Source organism: Aspergillus costaricaensis (assembly GCF_003184835.1).
Source record: "Aspergillus costaricaensis CBS 115574 unplaced genomic scaffold BO79scaffold_3, whole genome shotgun sequence".
Taxonomy (NCBI): Eukaryota; Fungi; Ascomycota; class Eurotiomycetes; order Eurotiales; family Aspergillaceae; genus Aspergillus; species Aspergillus costaricensis.
This window is the reverse complement of record NW_020291803.1, coordinates 1,133,031-1,149,751: the sequence shown is the minus strand read 5'-3', so window position 1 is coordinate 1,149,751 and position 16,721 is coordinate 1,133,031. Positions and strand designations below refer to the sequence as shown.

Sequence of the window (16,721 nt, the reverse complement as noted above, 5' to 3'; positions counted from 1 at the left end):
AGAGGGAGAGAAAAGGAGCTGAGAGAAGGTGAAAGAGGAGAGTATAAGTAGTGAAGCTCACGATATACTAGAGGGGCCCCCCGAGGCCAGCGGGCGAACGGTTTCCCAGGTGGTCACTGGCCATCGGCCGGGGGCAAAAGAAAAAAAAAAAAAGCAACGAACTGGGTCGACCCCCGTTCCTATGCAGCCAGACAATACTTACGGATCAGCTAGTGTGCTTCTAGTGCGTGGCCTAGTGGGTCCATCTGGCTTGGTCTGCGGGCTGTGGTTGGTCGGCGCCCTGGCCTGCCCTGGGGTGCCTGAGGTTGTCCCGGCGGTGTTCTGGCAGTCACGCCGCCTCAGATCTATAGTATAAGATGGTCTTGGGGTTATCCAAGTCACGGCGCATCATATCAACAACTTTTCCCACGATAAACACCATTTCCCCCCATGACCGGGACAGGAAAAGGGATCGAAATTGTGGATGGGGAGTTTCACCGGAGAGGACTCCAATTCAAAACGATCCACCTCCTAATTTCCACAATTGTTGAGAGGGAGAAAATCTGATGGTGTCCAGGATCTGGTATACGCCGTACTCTTCATCCTATGTCCCGAAAACGGGGGAACAGGATACGGCTGCCTCCAACCACAGCACTCGCATCCAACGCATCATTGCACAACCTAGCTCCAAGTAGTCTTACCGACAGCTCATCTTGCTCCGGGTGGATGATTCTATTTTGCGTTTTCCTTTTCACCGACTCTTGCCGCCATGTTTTGTGACATGGCCTTCACCCTAACTATACATCCGCCCTCAATCAACGTCGGCCCATGTTTCTCCCACACTGGCCGATATGAACGGGAGGATTTAATATCCACGCCACCGTACTTTAGGAGCTTGCTGCTGCAATATTATTACCCTACCTACAACCATGCAGCTTAACTGCAGACACATGATGTAAACCCGCAATGTTGCACTTCTGTCCCCGGGATGCCAAGCACTTTAACACGGCAATGGGATGCGTTCCCTGGTATCCTTTGTCTCTCCCCTGCGTCCCGGCCATTGATTGCCCATGACGACAAACCTGCTTACGAGGAAAACTCCGTCTAGACGCGGAGTATCTTTCTGCGGATTGTTTCTGATCAGACGGCATATCTAATGGACCACACAGGATAGGTATTGCCCAACCCGTAGCCATTAATTGTCGCATGCCCCTCATCTTCTCCCTCTTATCACGCTTTTCCCTCCTAACATAGCCTCGTTACTTACTCAGATGGACCGAGAAGATAGTAATGGCCAGACAAGAGTCGTCAGCTGAGGCCTATGGTATGCTTGCAGTGACGTCTACGTTCTAAAGCGTAAGTATGTCAACCGAAAGTCCCGTTCTTCGACACCTGCATACGCCAGATACCAAACAAGTGGGATAACGCAAGCAAGCAATCAAGAAGGAACCTCTTTGGAATCGATCCCATCCCAACCAAATTCAGTTCCGACCACATCCACCCGGTATAGCCTGACCGTGGAGTGGAACAGTGAAACAGGTTGAGGGATTAATCAATCTTATCTTGTGGAGCTTTCGGTGCCCTTTCTGTAAACGAGCCTCCATCTTACCGAGACTTACAGGCACAAGTAGGGTCCCAGTGGGTTCAGATGTCGGAGAGAGTCGAGAACAAGCCCGCCATTGAAGAAGAGTATACCCGATCTTTGGCCGTGCCCCTCTGGCGCGAAATGGGCCGAGGGGAACGCTCATTAGTCGTTGACGAAAATCCCACATTGTCATGCAGATTTCACTAAAAGTAGATAAGTACTACAAAGTGGGCTACTTGGTAGGTGCCAATGGCAGGGAAGATCCACCATCATTCAATTGGATCGGGTCCTTCTTTTTCTTTCGGACTCAAAAGTAGCGCCGATTGACATTCTTGGGGCTGCATTTGTGTGGTCATTTGTCGGATCTCCATCGTCGAAGTGGGATGTGCGAGAAAAAAAAAGTTGTATCGGTTTGAAGCATTACCAACGTCTGAATTGCGTGTGCTGCAGATGCTGTGATCCGGAGTGGAAAGCAAGGGATCAGGTCAAGCAATGCTGTCGGCTGTTCGATTAAGTAGAGAAGTAATAAGTAGGCATCTGTAGTATGATCAAAAGCCTTGCAGCATTAATTTAAGGACATGAATTGCCCAACCATACCATGATAATAATAATGGATAAGTATGTGATGCATGTTCGAGTTGGTCCCTTATGGACCACTACGTGAGCACACTACTAGTACCAATGTATTTTGAGTGTACATAGTAGCACTCGGGCATTATAATTAGTAGTAGTATTGGCAGGTCGAACCAGCATGATGATGGTACTACTAGTACGGAGTAGAAGACAGAAAAATATATATGATAAGCCGTTGTCCGCTTGCTCGGCTACTTTGACAGCAGTAGTAACTTAAGTAGTAGTTACTACTCCATGATCTTTCTCTTCGTCTTCACACAAACTACCAAGTAGTACTACGGAGCACTACTATGACATGAATATATGATATACTATACTACTTACTCCCTTTACTCTCTAGTATAGTGCTTTCAGTGAGATTAGCAGCGTATCTCGGTACCCAGTAACGGGATGCATGGCCAGCGTTACTGTTTGTCTCCAGTTTCTACTGCTATTACTGGTACTTGTAAACTGTTCTTCTCTCCTTCTACTCTATTCAAACAATACCACTCTGTCTCGTCCTCATCATGACCAGTTGCAAACAATTCAAATTGACTACTAAATGGCGGATACAGAGAGCCCTTAAGGATGATTGATTGATTACATATCGATCGGTCGGGAGAAATCTGTTCCAGAACCCTTCTGCCTACGGATGCCGAGCCGTGGCCCCGACCAGCAAACTTCCCCCCTCGACTGCGCCACGCGTAGCCTCAATGTTCCCCCCCCAAAGTGACGGGCGGTCCGGGGAACTTGAAGTGAGTTCTCACTACTGCTGCTACCTACTCGAGATCTGACACTGCGATCGACTGCTACTGACCCATCCTCCTCCTACCTCCATCATCAGGAACACCACCACCCCCTCCCCTTTTCATCTTTAACCCCCCTCCTAATATATTTTATAAAGTACACACTCTTTATTTACACATTCAACCTCCTTTGTCGTTCGTTCCCGCCCCTCCGATCGGGAGCATGGCTGCATTGGCTGTCACTCCTTTCTCATCCAGATCATGATCCCGCTTAGCCCGGTATCTGTGAGACTACCCAACTCGCACGGCTCTCGGGAGCCCCATATCACCCGCCATGGGCAACGACAATAAATTCGAATATGAAGCCCTTCCAATCCCATCCTACGAAGAGGCCATCGGCGCTCGCCCGGGCTCTTCCCGATCGCACCTCGATTCTTCCGAAGAAATGAGCGACAATACCGAAAGACAAGGCTTGCTCCAGCGCGGTCCCCAAACGGGTGCCCGCGGAGAGACTAGACCTCATGGATATCACCCTCCCACCGTCGAGTCCGCTCGGAATAGCCTCGATGACCTCGAGTCCGGATCTGGATCGGATAGGGGCTCGTTGGAGGAGTTACAGCGGGAGCTGGCCCAGATGGACGTGGAGGACGCTGGTCAGCAAACATCATCTCAACGATCTCGCCTACGGTCGCGGTTCTCGAAGCGATTCAACGACTTGACTCGTACATTATCCTCGTTCAATCTGCCGTTTCGCCGTTATTTGCCAAGCTTGCCAAATCTCAGGTTTACCGTCTACCTAGACGATGCTCGGTCGGGCTTCAAACACAATGGATGCATGATCTTGTTGCGTGTCTTTGGATTGCTTCTAGTTGTCACCATCGTGTACATCTTCTTCATTTCGGACCTATTCAGCATGAACAACCGTTTTATCATGGGTCAATCCTACAGCGCCGCGTCCGTGGAGAACTTCGTTCAGGGTCATATCAATGAGACGAGCATTGCAGAAAACCTGAAGAAGCTGACCGCATACCCTCATATTGCCGGTACGGAAGGCAGTTTCGTTCTGGCGGAATGGGTGGCATCGGAGTTCAACAAGGCCAACTTCGACGAGGTCGAGATGGAAGAATTCCAGGTATATTTGAATTATCCCCAGCAAGACGGTCGGAGGGTGGCGATCATCGATCCTCCCGACCTTGCCTGGGAGGCTACACTGGAAGAGGATAACGAACAGACCTTGGTATTCCATGGCCACTCGAAGTCGGGGAACGTCACTGGTCACCTCGTCTACGCAAACTACGGCTCCCGAGAAGATTTCCAATATCTCAAAGATCAAGGAGTTGCCTTGGACGGCTCCATAGCGCTGGTCCGTTATGGTGGGTCAGAGAGCGATCGGGCCCTGAAGGTCAAAGCTGCAGAATTGGCTGGTGCAGCTGGTTGTATAATATATTCCGATCCCGCGGAGGATGGCTTTGTCCGGGGTCCGGCCTTTCCAGATGGACGCTATATGCCAGCAGACGGGACACAAAGAGGCGCTGTTAGCTTGATGTCATGGGTGGTCGGTGATGTACTCTCGCCAGGTTTCGCGTCCACACCGGATGAGAAAGTGAGACTCAAGCCGGAGGATAGCAAGGGGTTGACGGCTATTCCTAGCATTCCTCTCGCCTGGCGCGATGCCCAAAGGCTCTTGCAGGTGCTCAAGGGCCACGGTTCAAAGGTGCCGGCCAAGTGGGTTGGCGGTGTCCCGGACGTGAATCAGTGGTGGACTGGGGACGCATCGTCGCCCACCGTCAATCTTATGAACATCCAAGATGAGGTAGAAAGACAGCCCATTTACAACGTCGTTGGAAGGATTATCGGGTTGGAGCAGCCGGAGAAAAAGATCATTGTTGGTAACCACCGAGACTCGTGGTGCTTGGGAAGCGCAGATCCGGGCAGTGGCACGGCTGTGTTCCTTGAGCTGGCTCGAGTTTTCGGGGAACTGCTGACTTTTGGCTGGCGCCCACTACGCACCATCGAGTTTATCAGCTGGGATGCTGAAGAGTACAACCTCGTTGGTTCGACTGAACATGTTGAAAAGGAGTTGCAAGCACTTCGTGAAAACGCATATGCCTACATCAACGTCGATGTTGGTGTAAGCGGCAAAGAATTTGACGCCGCAGGAAGTCCGCTTTTCGAGAGCGTCATTATGCAGATCCTCGGTCGCATATCGGATCCTGACAGCAATGAAACGCTCAAAGATCTTTGGGAGAAGAAGAAGAAAAGACTCGGACCTCTCGGTGCTGGAAGCGACTACGTCGCTTTTCAGGACATCGCTGGAACTTCCAGCGTCGATTTTGGATTTATCGGCGAACCTTTCCCCTACCATAGCTGCTATGAGAACTGGGACTGGATGACCAAATTCGGTGACCCCGGATTTCAGTATCACAAGATTCTAGGACAGTTTTGGGGTTTGTTACTTCTGCAACTTGCAGACAGCCCCATTCTGCCTTTCGACTTGGAGGCATATGCTGCACACCTTGGTGGCTATATTACTGGCCTGGAAAGTTATGCCAAGTCAAAGAATGCCCCAACTACCGATAACACTCAGAACGCCGCTCGGGACACCTCTGTGACATTCAAGCCCTTGTATGAAGCGGCGGCGAAGTTCAAGGACGATGCGTCCCACTTTCAAGAGTGGGCTCGGGTCTGGCATGATGCTGTTTGGGGAGCTGGTGGGTTTGAGAATAACGTGGTTGCTGTACAGCGCCTGGCACATAATACGCGGCTGGCTCATTTCGAAACCCATCTTCTCGATGACAGGCCAGATGGCGGCGTAAGTGATTCAAGTCTTTCCATCTGGAACAAAGACTAACCACATATGAATAGGTTCCCAACCGCACACAGTTCAAGCATGTCATCTTCGGCCCTGAACTCTGGTCCGGCTATGACCCTACTCTCTTCCCTGCCATTCGAGACAGCATTGATTCTGGCAATTGGACGCTAACTCAGGAGTGGATTGACCGGGTCTCCAATATCATCAGCGACGCGAGCGATCATCTCGTCCATAAGAACTGATCATTCCACTGCCAGGCGGACAAATCCCATCACTTTCTCCTATACAATCTTGTGCCCCAATTTACCTTCTTGTCTTTCTACCGCCAAACGACGACCCGATACTGTCATAAACTCAACGCCCGCTATACACACCATCTCCCGACCCTGCACAGTATACCTCCACATCTCTTGACTCTTGTGTATCTTCCTTTTGCGCAAAAGATTCCCTTCATTGGCATTCGTGTTGTCCCCTGATAGACGGGCATTGACGAGCCCTCTTCTTCTTTCCTCTCAAGCCTTATCTTAAAGCATTTGTGTGTGTCATGTCATGCCAATCGGATCCTATATCTTCTTGTATCTAGTCACCTTGACGCCCACCCCTACCGATCCGGGCCTCTTACGCATATTCTTCTACTGTCTGTCTCTTCTATCTTTCATCTATGTATCTACATTTGGGTGTTTGTCTTTGCCTCGGTGCTTGCTTTTTGCACCTTGCTGTGAATCATGGTGCATTCGGAGTATATCAATTTACTACCACTACTACTTAGTCAATGTCAGGTTTCTTTTTCTCTCACTTTTTCATCATACCTTATCCGCTCATCGATCCCCTCGCCTATCAATTATCTCAATCCACGCATTTGTTGGATCTTGTTTCGAAATGTATATGATAGCCACCCATCAGCTTGAAGCGAGTACGTATAAAATATGCCGCCGCGCTCATCACATTCCATAGTAGTCCCTTTAACCTGAACATATCAGTCGGATCATTACAATCCCATTGTATATTTACATAGCGAATACCAACAACGTTAGTTAACTACTGCGTAGTTCCATTAACCCACCCCCATAACAGTCACTAAGATTGGATAGTTACTAGTCAGTTAGCAATCATGAAAAAGGGGTCATTTGTCCTAGTACCTAAGGTTTCCACCCAACGACTACTAGGTTATGACCGCTATTCCATATGTTAATACTAACTATAACTAACCTATCTATGTAAGACTTAATTTGAACCCGATGTTTATTAAACACACACACACACACACATCATACTTACCATTTTGAGAACCTACCTAACACGTACGTATTTCAATCATGTCTCAAGACAGGCCTAAGTAGGGAAAAAAAATAATAATAACACCCCGAACTCATAATGGATGCGTCGTTACTCATTAGATTTAAAAAGTTCATGTCTGTCTCCCAGTTGCAATCCGTGCATTTCAACCCATGCCGTGTCTTTCTTTTCTTTTTTTGCTTTGGCTTCACACAAATCACCTATATCCTACATTTTTTTGCTGCATTGCAGCTAGCTAGCTAGCTACATCCCAGTTTAGGTAAAGGAAAACAAAACAGGAAAAGTTGAATGAGTAAGGAATGAAGAAAGATAAGTGTATGGAATAGGAGATAGTAGCAGTCATTAGAAACTGAATTGGTTGGATGAGAGGAAGAGAAAAGGAACGCATCGCAGACCATAGCCATGACTCCGCCGAAATGTAGATAGGAAGTAGATTGAATGACGTGGGAAAGAAAGATGAAATTTTCAGAGAGAACAAATAATAAAAAGGCTATAAGATAAAGGAAAAAGAGACAACCAGGCCCTCATCCCACACCCGTGCATGCGCCGTGTTATGTATTAGCCAGTCAACCCAGATTTATATACAGTACATGTTTGGAAGTCAATGAGGAATCAGAAGGATGGAAAGGTGACGGAAATAGAACAGTAAGGTATTAAATATGCATAATCCCGGGTTCGCCTTTTCGTGGTCGTACGCTGTATGCAATGTGGAACCGGAAAGTGGTGGGTTCCGTTGCATGCTCTATAGGACAGTTTGCGTGGTATTGGTGAGGAAACATGATGTGCAAGAGATGTTGTGTGCTGGTGGTTGTATGTAGTAGGACTTCTATCTTGAAGGTGGATGAATGGAGTGGCCGGAGCCTTCGGTTTGGAATCCGAATGCGGAGGACAACACCTCCGTCAACGCAAGTCAGGACTGACTCATGATCAGTATGGAGGATATACATTATATTTCCATTTCTTCCTAGGCTTCCAGTGCGCTGCTTACTTGCGGAAACTCTCAACTCCCAGCGTTGGTGTTTCAACCATGCGATCGCAGGGCACGCCTTCGTCTCGTCTCCGGGCGAAGAAGCTATCACATTCGGATACAATTTGTGCCCACTCCGCAAGAGCTCTTCCTGCGTATTTACTGGCTGCGAGTTTATCATTCATCGCAAGACTGATATCAAGATCATTGGACTGCTTTTCTGACTCTGTACTGTCGTCTGTTCGGGCGTCTTGTTCGTCTGATTCGGGTGCACCTTGAGGGTCATAACTCTCATCGTCGTCTTCTCCCTCCGCCGCTGAAACGTATTCGGATAACGTCTCACAATCATCCCGCTTATTCAGAGATTTTCGGAGCTGCAAGTGCAGCTGCGACCCGACGGGAAGACAGGGGGTGTAGAGACGTTTGTTCTTGCTAGGCCATTGAGGCCGATCCATCCACTCTAGCGAGAATTTGAACGAGTAGGGTTGGTGTGCAGTCTTGGGCCGACTCAGCTCCCCAGAGTGGTTCTGGGGCTGCCATTGACCGTCCAAGCCTTTGTCTGCTGACGCCAGATTTTCAGAGCTCGCAGAATCTGACTCGTCAGAGCTGCTAGAAGATGACGCCTCGCCATTAGACTTTGAGCTAGAAGAACCGCCAAACATGGCTTTAAGGATACTCCATTTCCGTTTAGGTGCGGGTTGGGGCTCCAATGATTCCGCTTTAGCAGAAGTATTGCTACTGGAGAAAGCGGACGTTTTCTCCGCTGGAGCCGGAGGAACAACACGATCGAATGATACGAAGAAGTTCGATGGCGACAACTGATTATCACATCTGATAATGATAATCCTCCGGCCTGGTGCCGGCGTGCACGGTGCAGAAGAAAGCGGTGTGGTGAGTTCTTCATCGGCTTTGGCCTGGAAAGCAAGGTAGTATTTCCAAGTGCGCTGAAGCCGGTCCCATAGCGTCTCGTATATCGCAGTGTCAAGAGATGTGGGCTCATCGCTAAACCTCCCCAGTCTCCAACACAACAGACGATGAAAGTAGGCGCGGACCATTGGACTCCAATGACTGAAGTAATGGTAGAAAATGGACTCTTCAAGGAGAAATTTCAAGCACAGATCGGCTTTCCTTTCCTCTGAAGCAGTCCATGTGGTCCAGATAGCAAAGAGAAACGAGAACACCCGAACTTCAGTGAGAGAATTGTGACTTTGCATCATTTGACGACAGACTTTCAGCCAGAAATTCCAGTCGAACAAGTCATTCTCAATGGAATGAGAATATCGTATGATAATGGGAATAACCTCCTCCACAAAATCACACAGTAGGAAACAAGCATTATGGTCGAACAGCGATGTCCTCTCCGCAGCTGCTCTCATGATGGTACAAAATGATTCAGCATACAGCAACCTTGCATGGTTCGGCTCAAGCGAAGATTCCGAGAGAAAATCCCGAAGCAGAATAATCAGGCGATTTTCAGCCATCAAACGATGACTATTCGCTGCCCCTAAGGGAAGAGCCGAGACAGCCGCATCGGTCCCTTCTATAAAATCATCAAATGTGACCGCGGCAGCCGTGTGATTGGTTTCCTGCATTTGTGGAACCGATTGCTTGTAAAGGGTGTCCTCAAGAACAACCAGGAGCTGCGAGTGAATCGGCAGCAAGCCTGGTGCTAGGATCCGCTTCTGCTTGTCAAGATCTGGCGGCAGAGCATCGGCGTACAGTACATGAATGTACTTGACAAAAACGAAAAAGAGATCGGTATCCCGGCCACTCCATCGCGAAACCCACGGGCTCTGCCAAGGAATCTGAACAGTACTCAAAGGCACATCAGGCTTCTGACGAAGGTATCGCACCAGAGCCGTATGGGCGTGAAAAGCAAGCGTCCGTAAGGCTGCCGGGAAGTTTAGGGCAAGGTCCTGTGTTAACGCTTTCGTGCCGCTACCTTTGTCGAGATTTGACTGGGAAAGTACGCGCCGGAAGATGCTGGGAGGTGTATTCCATAGCCGCACAAGGATGTCGGCGACGCCAGGACAGAAGAAGAATGCATACGCACAGGCCTTGCCACAGAATGCAACTAAGCTGGCGGGCGCATGTCGCATAGACATTCTTTCAACCACAAATGACATCTGAGACAACAAATTTTGCGTAAAGATATTCCTTATGTTGTGATGAATAGACTCAAGGAGAAAATCGGAGCCTGACGAGCCATCCGAACTCTCCGATATAGAAGTTGACGCGTGCTTGAGAGGCTTTGGGAAATTGCTGTTCGACGGTGGAAGAGGGAAAGGAACCCTCCATTCGGGTCGAGTCATAATGCCGACAATCGCTTCCAAGTATACTGGCCTATCCGTTCCGGATATGGATTGATTATTTTTGCCGTTGAGCATCTCTAACAGCCCTGTCCACCACTTGTTGAGTATGTTAACCCGGCGATCTAGGTCTTCGGGCCTCAGATGTTTACAGGATTGATGTGACGGGCTTCGGTTCAAGAACGGCAAGAGCGCGGACCGGATGACGTTGGCTTTCAAAGCGCTGGACTTAGCCTGAAACCTATATGAAGACTAAGTCAACCAATGTACGCATATATGCAAGTTCCTTGAGGACTCACTTCTGGAAGTCAGCCTCGAGGCCCCGGAAAACACCCCAGAGCTCATCCTTTTTCCGCGGCACGTCCACTGTTCCGGCGGGATTCGTAGTTACCGGTGCTTTAGGCACCGGAGGTAGGACCGGCGTTGAGACATTTAGGGTTGCGGTGAGTTTTTCTAGTGAATTCTTGGCCACTAGTGATTGAGGTGAAGAACTACTAGGAGTACTGGGACTATCTGCTCGACTTTGCGTCACAACCGCGACCATCGGACGTCGCGGTCGTTTCTGTAGGATGGTCCGCCTGCGGGCGGGGGCAGTAGGCTCAGTTTCTGCACTCCCAGAATCTGCTTGGCCGTTCGCCTTGGGTGAAGTTGTCGGGGGATTTAGGGTTTGTTCCTCTGTACGTAGAGAACGGAGCCGGGAGCTTTTCCCAGATGGCGGGGAGCTTGACATCCAGGGTTTTCGAGCCAAACTGACCAGCCTTCCGGACATAGAGCGGGCTTTGGAGGGGCGAGCAACGGGCGACGGTGCCCTCGTTTCCGGAACCTGGGCAGGAGGAACTGAGGTTTCTGGGCCAGCAGGATCCGACACATCCTCTGTCGATACGGTAAAGCGAGAAACTGCGATAGTTGGTTTGTTCTTAGACCGAAGCGAGGTCCGTCGTAAGATGTCTTTGCCAGCAGCCACATCCTCTTTTGACGGAGACTCCGTCTGAACAGGATGGTTTAGGTCGGAGAACGTCCTCCGCAGACCAGGCCGGCCGGCCTCGGTGGCCGCTAGGTCCGGAAGGTGGTTGTAACTAGCGGCATGGGTCAAATGGACGTGATCGTCATCGAGATGAGGGGTTGCGAGCTCTGGAGAGGAAGAAGACATGGTCAAGGATAGCCAAGATTGGCTATAGATCCACGCAGAGGAAGAGCCCTAGCGAGGTGTACATCTCCTCCAGCCGCAGAAGGCTGGGCAATATACTATCACTCAAACGGGCGTTGGGGAGACCAGCTCCTCCATATACAACGAAAGCCACTCCCAGAGAGATCAAATCATATGCGGGTCGTTCTATTCCAGTAGCATTGAATCGTTCCGGTCACCGATGCGGAGCAAGACGAGGGAAGGCGACAAGGAAGGGAGGCTTGGAATGATGGCGGTGCAGGCAGGCAGAGGAAGGGCAAGCGACCGCGGCGAGCGAATACGGCAATTATCGACGAAGCTCGGGATAGGACTGGCTCCGAAAAGCTAAACCGGGAACCTTTAACGACGCACGGCGAACTAGGGACTGAATGTTAGCCAATGCTGGGCAGGAGAAAATGAAGAGCGAGCGGTTGATTGACGGACGGGCAGAATTCCGGCGTGAATACGAAGTATAGCGGAGTAGTAACGATCGTAAGGTTGAACGAGGGGCAGGTGGGAAAGCCGGCAGGGGGCAAGAGATAGTAGGTAGGAGATTGCAGTAGAGCTAAGACTTGCTTGCTCCTTTTCTTGTTCTTTATATGGGCCCCAGGGAAATGATAGAGCGAAGGAATAATGGGGAGTGAACAGAACAAGCAAACGAATGTCGGAATCAACGAGGGAAGGGGAGCGGAGCAGAAACGGAGCGGAATAGATAGAGTAAGGAAAGGGGAGAAAGGAGCCGCAAGAAGAGGAGATGGGGATGAACAAGCCAGCGAGAGCCAGCGACGGCCAAAGAAAGAGAGACAGAGAGACAGAGGGGGAGAAAGAGAGAGCGAGGAGATGACGAGCAGGCCGAATGGGGCAAAGCAGATGAACTGACCGGTTTCGATAATACTTCCCACTTCCTATTACATACAAGCCAGCCCACTTGTTCTTCTTCTTCTTCTTCTTCTCCTGGTGGCTTCTCTCCTCTCTAACCCTTGATTTAGCCCTTCAGGAACCCGGGCAGATGGGGCTTTCCTCAAGACTGGAGTGTAGCCCCCCGTGAAGCTTGGCCCCAACAATGGAGTGTATAATGATCTCACCAAGTGGTTATTTTCTTTTGTGAACGACGACGACGATGATGACGGGGGAGGGAACAGTGACCTTGCGGGCGCGGAAAAGTAGAAGACGAGAAGGAGGACTGAATGGGACTCCTTCCACGTTTAAGATTGAGAAAGAAAAGAAGGCTGTCCTATCCTAAAGGTTCCAGGCAATTTGCCCAAGTAGGCGGTCGCTTAGGATTTCTTTCTTTTACTATTTCTTTTTTATTTTTTTTTTTTAATAATTTTTGTTTTTCTTATTTTCCATCTGCCTGCTTGTCTGGATTTTATGGCTTGATGATGTACCCCGTCCACGCATGGAGGGCCAGAGGGTAAGTAAGCAAGTACACACCGTCTGGCTTGCGCTTGGGCGGTATTGTCTCTTACAGTAAGTACCGGGTATGTATGTAATTTATGTATTTGATTACAATACCGCAGTTCCCTTGTCGGAATTCGAGCGATCCGAACACCAGACTCGCCCAGAATGAAACTCCATTGTCCGTCTGGAGATGAAATTGGGACGAGGATGGTGATGCTCATATGATGGGATTGAGGGGAAATTAAAGCCTGGACTTGGTATTTGTCCCCTTTATCGTCCCCCTTCCTTTCCTACTGTATATCTCACAGAACGTTGAACCGTCCGGGTGCGTCCCTGGTGCTTAAGCCTCGTAACCTATTAATACATGGAGAAGGGGGAAGGAGTTTGCCCCATGCAAGGCTGTGAAGAGAATTCAATAATCGCGTCATGACGAAATCATTCTCCAAGCTGGATTTTTTTTTTTTTTTACTATGAATAACCCACACTGTCTTAGCAGTCCTGGACTTGCGTAGATTTAGATGTAGGTGCTATGGTAACAAAAGGGTTGAGAAGAAGGATGGATCAGATCATTGCGACTATTGATGGAAGTAAACTGTATTCGTGAGCGGTACCATACTTTACTATCCGTACTTACCTTTTACTATCTATCTACTTACCCATCCAATCTCGCTCAGCTCCGGGCTCCGATCCTTTTTGAGGCTGCATGCACGTCCAACAGCAGCTTGCAGGAACAGGTTGGGTACGCAGTAGAGTTTTCGATCCTCGTCCTAGCCCCCGAGTTGGGCAATGCGAAGCGTCTGTGGGAACGGTTGTGCTGACTCGTCCGAGGGGCGCAGTGGAGGGGAACATTCTCCCGTGTTATTATTAGTAGTGACAAGATGGGAGTTATCTATTTCGTACAGGAGGAGGACTGGGATCTTGGCAAGACCCTGATATTAGTCCCTATTTGGTTGCCGTATGGGGTAATTGTGAAACATTGTGAGTAAAGCCGCGCGCAAACTTGACTTGGCATAGGGAAATGGTTAGTCAGGCTGAGGCTGGTAAAAGAAGTGTCCAGTAGTGTCAACTACTTAGTAGAAAGCGCTTCAGTGCTCTTATCAAGTGCTACTTCATGTTGCAGAGGAGTTGCTTGCTACTTATCAGTCCAGGCGCAAGTAGATGATCAAAGTGTGGTGTGGTTGTTCCATCACACTCTGCCCCTGCTTTGTCAGGAAAGTAAAAGTAACCAACTATCTCTGGGTGACTTGGTCTTTTCACCGTCCGCGCCGTAACTTACCATTCATTGTTTGTTTGGTACCACCGAATATACTTGTATCGGATCGGATCCTCACCAGTACCACCGCAACTGGAAAACCGTCCCTCCAGCATCCTCCTCCTCCTCTTTGATTACTAGTCAGGTCGCTAATCAAATCTTAATTATGTGGGTTTACATTATCAACCATAAGACTGATGTGAATTCCTGCCAATTCAATCCTCCGAAAGGAATGTTGTACAGTTATAAGCGGTCCACCTGGAGACTCCCGCTCTCATTCCATTTGACCAACGTCATCCTGTTGATAACCAGAGGATGAAGTGGCTCAGCCAGCCATTTCAATGCCTGCCACCGTTTCCTAGTCTTCTTGTCAAGATTCCTGGAGTATGAGATTCTAAATTGGCTGACAGGCCCATCGATCGCTCAATCATTCCACAGATCGGCCCTGCAAGTATGGACGTGTCAGCCCCATGATGTTGAAAGCAAACCGAGTGCAACAACCCTTATAGTGTGATGGGTGTTGTCGACAGACAGACAGACAGATGGATCAAGACAGATTATCGTATCATTCTTTCAGTCAAAGGCCTGAGTTCTGATGGTCTAGCGGTCTGCGAAAGCAGCCCTGGCTGGAGCTGTCATATCTCACGCTTCGCACCCACTGTACAGTAGAACAACTAACGCTAAATCCCCTGCATCCTCTTCGAATCGACAGATCTTACCAGCACACTACTAACAACGATGATTCGTATTGCATGTTGTTTTTTTAGCCCGATGAAGAAGGACACGTTATGATCGTCTCTCAGCCCGAAGTAAGGTAGATGCAGTTGCATACCCTTGAGAAGATCCAAAGATGTCCTGCCCTTCCGGTCACCGGCGCCCATGTGCACTTGACCATAACCGAAATGTACCAGATGTATTCGCAACTCTCACACGTCGCACACCAGGGTCATCATTGCAGGAGGCGAATTACAATTTGTCTGCCTGTATCATGTCCCGCTGTACTCCGGACAGCGTTCCCAAATGGCGTGCTGGGATCAATCTGCCACTTATCAATCAGAAGAGGAGGTTCGGACGGTCGGATATATCAAACCCGCCCGCGCTACGGTCGCCTGAGGCCAATTTCTGCGCTCGGGGTACCCGCTTTGGCCAAACGTTGAGTACTACGGCTACGAAGTACTCCTCTCACTCCCTTTCTTGAATTACCTCCCGGCCGGATTATGTTCCGAGGGGATGCAAAACATACTTGACTTAAAGAGCTTGATGGCAAGAGGAAAAAAAGAAAGTTCATGTGCTCAAAGTAGGTTTAATTTACAGAAGTTACTCCAGGACTTGAACAGCGGAGGATATCACATTAAGTCCATCCCATTGTCTATAAGCCCCGACTCTCCCTGATCGTTGTCGGTGAAACAACAGATACCTAGTGAGCAGCGTGGGCCTCCTCCTCCGGTTCCTCCTCGAACCAGCTCTCCTCAACGGGAGCGGCCTCACCAGCGGCGGCCTGGCCCTCAACCTCGACCTCCTGGCTCTCGTAGGACTTCAGCTCATTGGCGAGGTTGGCCTCCTCGGGGGACTGGGGAGCGGCGGGAGGAGCGAACTTCTGGACGTGAGCATCGGCGTCACCGGCCTTGACGGGAGTGGGCTTGTAGGCACGGAGTTCGCGGAGGTAGAGCTCCTGGACAGGGTCGGCTGCAAGACGTTAGAAACCGTAGATGCCTCATATGCACGGCTAATTTGCCCAATCCGAGTAAACATTCTCGATGGGAACCGATTCCACATTGTATGATAGAGGGTCACATACCCTGACGGACAGCCGAGGTCAGGAAAGTGCGGCGAGAAACAGAAACCTGTTGCCGAGAGACGCGGGAGAAGAGAGAGCGCTACCAAACAGGGTCAGTCACCATGTCACCCGGTTGAGTTGGAGGGTATATCGTAGGTGTATTGTAATCTTACCGACGCTCTGAGAGTCTGGGACATCATCGCGGCGGGGTGATAGATGAGGGGGGTTGGAGGTAGGTGGGTTTCTGCGAGGAGAGCAAGTGCTGATTGAAGCCGATGTTGGAAGTTCGACGTTTGTTCGGGAGCCTTCGGCTTGGCGGATGACTCAGCAGGGCGGCTGCGAAGTCCAAGTCAGGTGCATCTCCAAGCTGGGTTTGTCCGCTTCGCCCCTCAACCTCAGTTCTCTCGCTTCCTCTTCCTCTCCTCTCTTCCCTCTCGTCGTTCTTTGTTCCCCTCCCCTCTTAACCTCCCGGCCACCTCTTCCGCAAGGCCTTCCTTGTCTGCTCTGCGACACTTTTTCGTGATACAACCCTCACGGAGAGACCTTGACTGGTTCCATCGCGGTCGGGCAAGTTTGGCTTCGAGGTTTCGGGGATTACGCTGGAGAAGGTGATCACCGAGTACTTCAGTGCTTTACTCTGGGAACTTTGGCAGGACCAAGAGTCCTTCATTTGCCCGGAAAGGTAAAGCGCTAGCTTATAGAACCTGATCCCCTCCTTGAGGATAAAATTGCATGTCGGTGACTACCGGTGGACCTTCACCGTTGTCATTCATCATGTAGTCTTCACTCGGGAATCTCCTGCATCGTCTCCCATTGGAGT

General features: G+C 49.8%; 3 protein-coding genes across 3 annotated transcripts; 1 reads left to right on the top strand and 2 right to left on the bottom strand.

Moving 5' to 3' along the window:
- Positions 1 to 3,256: 3,256 nt before the first annotated feature.
- On the top strand, positions 3,257 to 5,976 carry BO79DRAFT_136937 (M28 family metallopeptidase; the record flags this gene model as incomplete). Its single annotated transcript, XM_025678099.1, has 2 exons — positions 3,257 to 5,734; positions 5,788 to 5,976. The coding sequence occupies 2 exons, from the start codon at positions 3,257 to 3,259 to the stop codon at positions 5,974 to 5,976; spliced, it is 2,667 nt and encodes an 888-aa protein (XP_025544113.1).
- A 2,038-nt stretch (positions 5,977 to 8,014) lies between these two features.
- Positions 8,015 to 11,456, bottom strand: BO79DRAFT_137378 (DUF1765 domain-containing protein; the record flags this gene model as incomplete). The annotated part of the gene is made up of 2 exons (XM_025678118.1): positions 8,015 to 10,547; positions 10,606 to 11,456. The coding sequence occupies 2 exons, from the start codon at positions 11,454 to 11,456 to the stop codon at positions 8,015 to 8,017; spliced, it is 3,384 nt and encodes a 1,127-aa protein (XP_025544112.1).
- A 3,925-nt stretch (positions 11,457 to 15,381) lies between these two features.
- BO79DRAFT_272730 (ATP synthase subunit H) lies at positions 15,382 to 16,459 on the bottom strand (the record flags this gene model as incomplete). Its single annotated transcript, XM_025687453.1, has 4 exons — positions 15,382 to 15,810; positions 15,923 to 16,001; positions 16,075 to 16,237; positions 16,437 to 16,459. 4 exons carry the CDS (start codon positions 16,457 to 16,459, stop codon positions 15,542 to 15,544), a joined length of 534 nt encoding a protein of 177 aa, XP_025544111.1. The 3' UTR covers positions 15,382 to 15,541.
- Between the last annotated feature and the right edge of the window lie 262 nt (positions 16,460 to 16,721).